This window comes from Bombus pyrosoma, linkage group LG16 (genome assembly GCF_014825855.1).
Source record: "Bombus pyrosoma isolate SC7728 linkage group LG16, ASM1482585v1, whole genome shotgun sequence".
NCBI lineage: Eukaryota > Metazoa > Arthropoda > Insecta > Hymenoptera > Apidae > Bombus > Bombus pyrosoma.
This window is the reverse complement of record NC_057785.1, coordinates 4,980,363-4,990,619: the sequence shown is the minus strand read 5'-3', so window position 1 is coordinate 4,990,619 and position 10,257 is coordinate 4,980,363. Positions and strand designations below refer to the sequence as shown.

At 33.0% G+C, this 10,257-nt stretch overlaps 3 protein-coding genes across 3 annotated transcripts; 1 reads left to right on the top strand and 2 right to left on the bottom strand.

Annotated features, from left to right (window-relative positions):
• Positions 1-1,611: 1,611 nt before the first annotated feature.
• LOC122576767 (ubiquitin-conjugating enzyme E2 J2-like) lies at positions 1,612-3,944 on the bottom strand. The gene is made up of 5 exons (XM_043747527.1): positions 3,706-3,944; positions 3,318-3,594; positions 2,747-2,981; positions 2,547-2,675; positions 1,612-2,471 (listed from the first exon to the last, which is right to left on the bottom strand). Exons 2-5 carry the CDS (start codon positions 3,431-3,433, stop codon positions 2,259-2,261), a joined length of 693 nt encoding a protein of 230 aa, XP_043603462.1. The 5' UTR covers positions 3,434-3,594; positions 3,706-3,944; the 3' UTR covers positions 1,612-2,258.
• Positions 3,945-4,839: 895 nt separating this feature from the next.
• LOC122576749 (transmembrane protein 98-like) lies at positions 4,840-6,519 on the top strand. The gene is made up of 4 exons (XM_043747482.1): positions 4,840-5,175; positions 5,257-5,366; positions 5,444-5,576; positions 5,645-6,519. The coding sequence occupies exons 1-4, from the start codon at positions 5,020-5,022 to the stop codon at positions 5,918-5,920; spliced, it is 675 nt and encodes a 224-aa protein (XP_043603417.1). The 5' UTR covers positions 4,840-5,019; the 3' UTR covers positions 5,921-6,519.
• Positions 6,047-10,139, bottom strand: LOC122576740 (ATP-binding cassette sub-family F member 2). The gene is made up of 9 exons (XM_043747460.1): positions 9,990-10,139; positions 9,223-9,410; positions 8,735-9,138; positions 8,499-8,662; positions 8,190-8,417; positions 7,710-8,097; positions 7,433-7,624; positions 7,155-7,358; positions 6,047-7,076 (listed from the first exon to the last, which is right to left on the bottom strand). The coding sequence occupies exons 2-9, from the start codon at positions 9,401-9,403 to the stop codon at positions 6,936-6,938; spliced, it is 1,902 nt and encodes a 633-aa protein (XP_043603395.1). The 5' UTR covers positions 9,404-9,410; positions 9,990-10,139; the 3' UTR covers positions 6,047-6,935.
• Positions 10,140-10,257: the final 118 nt, after the last annotated feature.

Here is a 10,257-nt window from a genome sequence, read left to right as displayed (position 1 = left end):
GTTCGATATTGTGACTACGTAAGTCAAATAAAACATGTAATTGTATTAGCATCGTTGTGATATGCTTTACATATATAAAAAGTTCGATGACTATTTCTTTATTTATTATAGTATATTATATTTCTGTATATAAAAAGGAAATAGATGATACACAAAGCGTAAATTGTGTGACGAAAAACGGACCAGAAAATTGTACCACGACGACATCTGTAATTGTCAATCTTAAACTATAACCACAATTTCTCGCCTAATATAAAGTAGCTATATTTTCTAATTATATATTATTTACACGTTGAGTAATAAAATAAAAGTAGTTTTTCGTGTACACGAGTGAATAGAAGTTATGTAACTAATACACATTTGTAAATTTTATACGGAGGCAGAAAATGATAACAAATGTCGATGACAAGTGAAAATACAACTTACTTCAGATTTTGTTTTACAACTTAAAGTGAATGATTTCCTCTTCTATCAATAATTGAACAAAATTAATCTAATTAGAAGAGAAAACAATCATTTCTTTGTAAAAATAACGCACCAGGAAAAAAATACTCATTAGAACGTAGAAGTTGCTTTTAAACACATTGCGCTTCAAGATGGCGCGAGGACATTGACGAAAAAGAGCGCGAAGGTTTGATTTTCAAATTCCGTTCGTATTTTAATTTCGCGTGCACAATTTTCGTTTTCAGTGTTAATAGATTATTCTGGGTGTATTACACTGGTTGTTCGCTAAATTTGTTGTTAAAATATTGAAAGTACTTGAATTCTTAAAATTAAGCAAATTAATCAGCTTGTATATTAAATATTTAAAAATTTTAAATTATTTCCTTTTTCTTTTCTGCCTTTTTTTTACAAATATGTCGAATAGCAAGGAAGCAAAAAAATAGACATCTTTTTTCGTGTAGAAAAATTATTACATTATTTTTAATCCATAAATAAAACCGACGCAGTTCCTTAACATAAATATCGTTTCACGGATTATATGTCAGTTCTGTTTCCATGAATATAGTTCCGTACACGTTACCAATTGTTAATTACTCGGTAAAGTATAATCGTAATGTATTAATCTGCGAGTTACGATTAAATCTCATTTTCTTTTCTTTTCTTCTTTTTTACAATCACGCCGGGTGACAGGAAAAGTACACTACGTCCAATAAAGCGATGATAACCGATTCGAACGAAACTTCTGAGCAAGCTGAGAACACACAACATGTATATTCAAAGAATCGATTTCTCTAAAATTATCTCTCGAAACAGTTAAACAATGAATACTGACACTGATCTGTTTTCTTTCTGAAGAATTCAGAAGAAGAAGAACTGAATTTCTTTGCTTTTTTTTAACTTTGTTATCAACTGATATTACACACGTCTTACTAGTCTACTACACGTATTTACAAGATCGGCACGTTTCATCAATGACACAAGCTATTCTCTACTAAGCTTAGTTCGATTCAGTTAGAAATTTTGACGTAGTTTTTCATTGGCACATCGCAGAGACGAACTTCTACTTATTTTTAAACATATTCGGGAAGTTTTTTTGTTGTTGAAGCATCGTGCGAAAAGTCCGTTGTGGATGTATGGAAAGAAAGATCAAGAATAGAAAGCAGTAGCAAGATTTGAATCTTCGCTGATTTACTTATAGCATTGGGAAGCTCCCACGAATTTACCTTATTACTCTATCTCTTTCATTTTCCCTCTATCCCCTTCTTATATCCATGTATCATGTACCTACTTACATAATTTTTCAAATAATCGCTAAATATTTATAGTTCAGGTTAGTTAAACTACGCTTTGGAAATTCGCGTAACAGAACTTGACTGAAAGCCAATGGTGTTAATCCAAAATTCAATTCAAATCAATTAACAGCGTTATGATTTGTTTTTCTTCCTTTTTTCTCTTTACAACTGGATAAAGAACTCAGTGACATTTTGTTTGATGATAAACGCTCACAGGTAGAACCCTTCGGGGAATTTTTACCGTAGTTTCGCGGTTACCACATTTAAAATTTGCGAATATAGTACACAACTCGTATTTTACAAGTAACTTTGTTATAAAAATCTATCAAACGCCCGTGTGGTGGACCAGCATACTCGAAAAGTAAGAGGTTAAATAGTACCACATAGATTCGATGTGGACAAACAGCCCCAAATCAGTTTCTAATACCTTTCTTCAAGATCTGCACGCATTGTTATCACAACATTTTTCCTCGTTCTTTTTCCTTTATCGAAAAGTATGCTATGTATTCATTTTTCATTCACTTATTCCATGGCGACGCTCCATAATACGTATTTTACTGTGAAAGCAAATGCTGCGAATCCTATAATGACAACAAGATTGGTGAGCACACTGTACAACGGACTTTGATCCCTTTGTAGTTGATCGCGTAACAGCGACGAAACTTCTGAAGCCGTGGTCTGATGCCTTGCCTGTTTTTCTAATTCTTTTCTGTGTTCCAATTCTGCTTTTATTGCCTATGAAACATGAATTCCTCTATTAATCTATTTGGTATGGATCAAAAGTATATCATTTTGTAATATTAATGATACCTCAACAGTTTCTGGAAAAAGTTCACAGAACAACTTGTCCTTTAAATTGTACTCTAAACTCTGTGCAGCAAATTGTTTTTTCTCGTGATCAGATGTATTGATACTACCCATGGTAGGGCTATTTTCAATCTATCATAAGACAATCCATTAGTATTCGATATATTAGAACTTAATTTAATTATTAATGACTAATTACATACCATAAAACTAAGTAATCCTGTAAGAATAGTAGATACACTCCACGCTGGATTCCATGTATCAGGGTGGAAGTCAGAAATAGACAAACACAATCTTGTATTGACCTTAAATCTGCCATTTGGAGTAGTCATATAAATGCTAGGAGGCTGGAATGGAAATTCTACTGGGAATATAAGTTTTCCATGATAAAATCCTCCTTCATAGGGAGTTTTCTCTGGACCCTTCACAACATAATGCCTAAAAAACATCATAAAGTATTTACGTATAAGCATTTATAATGACTCACAAAAATATTAGAATGCTTATAAAAACTTTTTATGAATATACTATGTTATACAAAATATTTTGAATTTTCTTTGGGAAATATATGTTTACATTAAATGTCTTATAATTCCTATATACATTTTTTAATCAGTTTCAAATTTTATCACGGTGTTGTGAAATTTCAAAATGTTTTATACTACACATATAAATATACATAAAAGTTTTCTAAGGCAAATGTACACATACCTTTATAAGCCGCTATGTATACCAGATTAACTCTTAATATACAAAAACATTTAAAACACATACCATTCTAATATATTAGAGGGTACTGGCTCTGCAACAACATATGGTACAGGATCCTTTTTAAGACGTAAGTAGTCTTGCTTCAGTCTCGCTGTTGCACTGTTCGTTGTCCTATTCATGTTGTATACAAAATGTTTTGTGAATTCTTTCTCTAATCAATTGACCTCTTCTTTTTAACCTCTCTGTTTTAAAATATATTTCTCTGAACAACTTTTTATAAAACTTTTCTATGTTGACTCTGGGACAAGTGTGACACCTTTTGTTTAAGTTTCACACTGAACTAAAAAATTTATAAAAAATAACGTTACACGTGATAACTTGAAACGTCGATTATCATAAATTTTTAAATGTATTGTATTGCTTGGATATCACGTTCAATGTATTACCTTACCTGGTAACCTAATAAAAAAGAAATTTGCAACTTTAAGAAAGATAGGTTATATTCTCTTCGAAATTCGGTAACGTAAATACAGACGAGTACGCAAATTGAACAGAGTGGACTTGTCGCGAAATCGTTCGTGATAATCTTTGCCTTTTCACTTACAGAATATTCACGAATGACACTAAATTTGACAGCAACTCTTTCATGACACAAAACATATGACTATGAAATGCACTGAATTATTTCATTTCGCAACAGTGCTGCCAAGTATTATAATATGATAATAATTATTGGCTGATCGATTTATAAATCATTTTTTCATCATAAAATCATATTTCAAAAAATTGTAATTATAAGATTGTTAAAAAATATAGAGTGATTATACATATATAAGAATTAAAATGGGAGCTTCAGGAAATACAAGTTTAAATGTTTGAATTTCTAAAAGAATAAATTTAATTGATAAGTAATTACAGAAATTAATTGTCATTCTAAAATAAAAGTTTTTAAATTCCTACTTTCAAAAGTTATCTTTTCCTTTATTAATATCATAAATCACAAGATCGATCATTTAAAAAAATTTGATGAACTTTTAAACATCGATTAAAAAATAAATATACGTATTAATATTTTATAAATATTATTATTACCATTAAGGAAACATTGTTATTTAAAAAATGATCTTTCCGAAACTATAAAAGCTATGTTCGCGTAATAAATAAATGCTAAATATTTTTTGTAAATTAAATGGGATAACTGTTAACATTCGTTCATAGTTTTAGTATTTGTTAGAATTCCCTAGATATTAGCTTTCGTAAAAAAATAATCACATAAATCCAAAAATGTGTATACATCCATAAAAACATACTTCTAAAAATGTAATAAAGAAATTCCTACTAAAAATTCCTTCTAATTTTTAAATAAGCAAAATGAGAAAAGAGGAGAACTTGTTTAATACTTCATTATATAAATTTTTCTATATATTTACTTTCCACTTTTTATGGTTTTACCGATTATGATCTTATTTTTCATAGATTTCCTCTGTACAGGCATGGAATAGTACAAAACCACCTGTTAATATAATTTCCGAATTACATAACGTGACTTACAAAAGCTACAATCAGGAATTATTTTTTATGAATGGAGCTTAAGATTCGTGACAGTCTCCGCCTCCCACCGACTGTCACCGGGAAACTCGACGCTGTTTACAGTTTTGACACAAGAAAAATAATTGAAACAGTATTCATGAACTATTTAAAAGGGTTTAGTTAATTAAAAGGTTCATTTGAACAAAGTAATTGAATTGTCAAATTAATCTGAAAAATGAGTTCTCCGGTGTCCATAAGTAACACTGGTCCCACAACTAGTGCTACAGGAATGGAAACAGTAGTAGCTGTTGCACTTGGTGCACTTGCTGCTGTTTTCCTTGGTGCACTCTTAGTACTACTTGTTATATGCAAAAGACAAAGGTGTTACTATGTAAGTTATATACTATAAGTCATATATATATTGTTTATTCTCTCTTATGAACATGGTAAAATCTGTACAATTACATTTCAGAATCAGAAAGACTCTCCAGATCTAAGCTCAGACTTGCTAGAGGGAGAAAATTTCTCTGGTTTAGGCTTAGATGTTTGGGAAAGCGAAGAATGGTTAGCTGGTGCAGAGAGGTATAGAGCGTTTGTTAATATCTAGAGATGAGACTCTGAATTAGTTACTCAATGGTGAAATTTTATGGATAATATAGATGGGTTGATGATGCTACTGGTTTAGCTCCACTATGTATTGCTGTATTAAGATCGTGCCATGCTTTGGCTTCCAGTCTCACTGCTATTGCAGGCACAGTAAATAGTAAAACTGTCCCATTGGAGATAGTGGATGTAAGTGTATACTTCCTTATTCCATAGTGACACTCAATGCTAAGAATTTGTATATTTGTATACATTAGGTTGCCAGACGTATTCCACCTCGAGTTGACGATGTGGTTAGAAGCTTGTATCCACCATTAGATGCAAGATTATTGGAAGCCAGAGTAGCAGCATTGGTACTGGCTGTTACACACCTGGCATTGGTGACTAAGCATGGAGTGTCCAAGAGTCATGCTAGGAAATTAGCATTTATTGATCAAGCTTTAAGTGATATGGATTCCCATTTATCAATCTTAAGGAATGCTGCACTGGCACAGGAGGTGGCTTGTTCTGTTCCAGCTTCAACACCAGTTTGACCTTCAATTTATCTCCTAATCCACAAGAATCTTCACCAGTATTTACAGTTTCTATGTTTCTCATGGTTTTGGGTCCTTATACTAGGCTTTATTAGGCTCTACGTGAAATTGAAGGTATACGCAGCATTACAAAGTGTTTCATATTATGTATTTCTTTTCCTTTTTTTATTATGTCAAGGTCCAAAACCCAATAGTGCAACTTCGAGTTTTCTATCGACAATATTCAGTGTATTACATTTCATGTAATCATAGTTATTACAAAAATGCATACATTACTTCCATTGCGTATTAAAAAATATTGTAAGATATATAATATATATAGATTTAAACATTTTTCACGACGAAAGAACCAGAGATATACTACTTCTTGTGATATGGATATCCGCGAGACTTTAGTCTTCCATGATGTTAATACTAGATCAAAGTATTTATGTATAATGTCAGATGAAAAGTTCTATTCGAGAGAAATCGTGTTGTTTTATCGATTATATTAAGTATTTATAACTGTTTGTACACATCCATATATTTTTTTATATACCAAGAATCAAATTAATTTATAGCTAAATACGACTTTATAATAAAGCTAAATTGCAAGAAAAGAATTCGAGTATTTGTTGTGTGTTAATAATACTTAAACGTGTTTTATTTCAGTAGTTCTCTTACGTAATCTATTTATGTATATACATACATATACATATACGTGTGTGTAAACATATATACATATGTATATATATATGTGCAATCTATAATTTTTCGTAGTACAGTAATAATGTCGGATCTCTAAATTAATAACATGGCAAACATCCACCATGAATCGATATCGTCAGCTATTACAGAGTAATTCGCTGCTCATTATTTAAATAAATTAACTAAAAAATCTTCGATCACTGATAAACGCTACACAGCAGCGCAAAATCAGCAATAGATACGAAACAACGAGGACAGATTACTATAACGGAGAGAGAGAAAATATACTTGAAAAAAAATTGGCAAAGCATATTACACATTATTCAAATTATTTGCTTCTGTGCATCTCTTTTTGTCTCTTCTGGTTGTCACTAAGCACTTTGGTCTTCAGATGTTCTTTGTAATCTAATATATTTCCACTCCATTTCGTAACTGTACCATTTTCACAGACCCAAATTTCCTCTGCCACCTAATAAAACGAATAGATATTATATAATCAAATGATTAATGGATTATATATCTAGTATTTTTAAACGGCAATATATACCTGATTAATTAATCTGAAATCGTGAGACACAAGCACCATTCCACCATCAAAATCATTAATTGCATCAGCTAATGCATCAATTGTTTCCATGTCTAAATGATTGGTCGGTTCGTCAAGCAGTAATAGATGAGGCACTTGCCAAGCTAACCATGCAAAGACCACTCTACAACGTTGACCATCGGACAATTGTCGTATTGGGCACACCTATACACACAAAAAGAAAATATTACTTTCTGAACCTCAATGATAGATATTTAAGCTTTTATAAATAATTATACCTGTTGACGACCGGTTAATCCATAACGACCAATGATTTTCCTCATTTCTTCTCGTTCTTTAACATCTGGGAAGGCTTTCATCATGTAATCCAAAGGCGACATATCTAGATCTAATAATTCATGTAAATGTTGGTGGTATCTCCCGATTCGAAGATGACTGTTCTTACGTATCATACCACTAGTTGGAACTAACTGTAATTATAAATTAATATGTAATTTTATATATATAAATATTCCTTTTTTTAATTTCCGTAGATGGTGGTTAATTGAAACTTACATCTCCATATAATAATTTTAAAAGAGTACTTTTTCCAGCTCCGTTTGGCCCGACTAATGCAATTCTGGTGTCTAAATCTATACCAAATTCTAGATTTTTATAAATCCAAGGTGAATCTTCGTTGTAACGAAAACTAACGTTTTGAACCATAATAACAGGGGGTGGAATAGTTCCGCAAGAGGGAAAGTAGAAGTTCAGTACTTTGTCATTGACTACTTTTTCTGTGAGACCTTGTGCTACCATCTTTGCCAGTGTTTTTTCCTTGGATTGTGCTTGCCTTGCTAGTTTTGCAGATCCGTGTCCAAATCGAGCTATATAATTCTTCATGTGTGCGATTTGATCCTGTTCCCAGTTATACTGCTTCACTTGATTCTCCAGTAATTCCATTCTAACATAGAGAATTCATATTAATATTCTCATTTATATTTAGCAAGAATTTAAGTTTCGTTGATCTTTTTGTTATGTCTAATTTCAATTTACCTTGTCTTCACAAACGCTTCGTAATTACCACCATAATATTTTAGTTGCTTTTTATTGACATGAATGATATTTGTACAGATGCCATTGAGGAAATCTTGTGAGTGAGAAATAATGACCAAAATTCTTTTGTATGTTTTCAATTCTTCTTCCAACCATACACAAGCATCCAAATCTAAATGATTGGTAGGCTCATCCAGTAATAATAGATGAGGTTTCACGTATAAAGCTCTAAAACAGAATAAAACAGTCTTAGTAAATCATTGTATACATATGCAAACTCTTCTATTCACAGATAATTAGATAGTTAACCTTGCAAGAGCAATTCGCATTCGCCAGCCTCCAGAGAAATCTTTGGTAGGTGTTTTCTGCATTTTTGCAGTGAAACCCAAACCATGTAAAATATGGGCAGCACGAGCTTCTGCCGTATCAGCGGACATATCCTCTAACCTTTCATAGACATCCATGAGTTGTTCCTATTTAGATAAAATCTGTTAAATATTAAGTGTCAGTAAAAAAAAAGCAAGATATACAAAGTAAAGACATACTTGAGCATCTTCTTCTTCGCATTCTACTAGCTCTTCTGCCAGTTTCTCTAATCGTATACGCTCCTCATCTACCTCCATCACACAATCTAAAGCTGTTTTATCGCTAGCAGGCATTTCCCTGGTCAGATGAAAAATGTCAATCTGATCAGGAATAGGAACTTCTCGATTTCCAAGTACAGCTAATAAAGTAGATTTCCCAGAGCCATTAAGTCCAAGCAAGCCATAACGTCTACCACAGTTTAATTCCAACATAGTATCCTGCAGCAGTTCACAGCCATGGAAAGTAATAGAAAAATTAGATATCTTTATATCACGACTTCGGGGGTGTGAAGCCAATGATCCTGTACACGAACGTGCTTCAGCATTCAATCTTGCATCTGCTTCCAGTTTCATACACAGTGCCTCTATAATAACACCAATGAATCAAACTCTCAATTAAAAGACCTTTGACAACATTTTTGCCTTTTAAAGATAGTTTCTAATTTTACCTTCTGCACTAACAGGCAACCCATTGGTTCCATTTTGAATGATTCCCACTCCAGGACTGGACTCCTTACCATCCTCCACAGTCTTGTTCTGGTTATTCTGAGGTGGCTTCTTGCCTGATTGACGAGCTTTAGCTGCTTCCTTCTTTTTCTGTTGCTGTTTCTTTTTTGCGTCGGACGGCATGATTCGTCTGAAATTCGATTAGATACTTGGAGCGTCGTTTTAACGTGGTATGAGATACGTGGTACAAGGTACGTGTTATGTAAGCCGGAGGTTAGGAACACGATCACACGTGCGTTAGAAAGTAAGATCGGAGCGGAGTAACGTCAAATTCGAAAATTGAAAAACTTCCATTGCCGTAAACGGCTCGTTACATGAGCCAGCCAACGAGTGCGACGAAGAGGTATATAGGCAAGAGGGGGACAAAACAAGGCGATAGAAGAAGAAAGAGAAAGACACAGATAGTGGGCCTGAGATACAGAAACCGTGATTCTTATTGCATTTCTCGAATTTCTTCTTACCCGATAAAAATAACTAGCTTATTAATGTTGGTTATGCAATAAAAATAAGAAACGATTAACAGGGGAAAAAGAAAGATAACAGGGAAAAATAGAGACGAAGGACCTGCAATTGAGACAAAAGAAACTTCGATTATTTTGCGACAGTAGCGGATGTTAGAAAAATTCTTAGAATTATTAGAAATTACTCGATGAGATGTTTATAGGTTATATTGGAGTAATGATTTTATAGTAGGTTCGAGATTTATTACCTAGTTGTGCGCCAAAAATCGAACGATCCGTGCAATACGCAAACACACGTGCATGGATAAAGGCAAAGCCGTCAAAGCGACATCATTCGTCAAATAGAACTATTTGCTGTGGCAACCTTCCCCACTCTGCCACCAGAGGTCTATAGCATGCGAGACTTTTTCGTTAGTTCTTCGGCTCTAAGCGCTTCCTACAAATATGCAATTATATGTAAAGATACAATGTATACAACTTCCAAAAGACGTCTCCTTAACCCTTACACACTGTGAA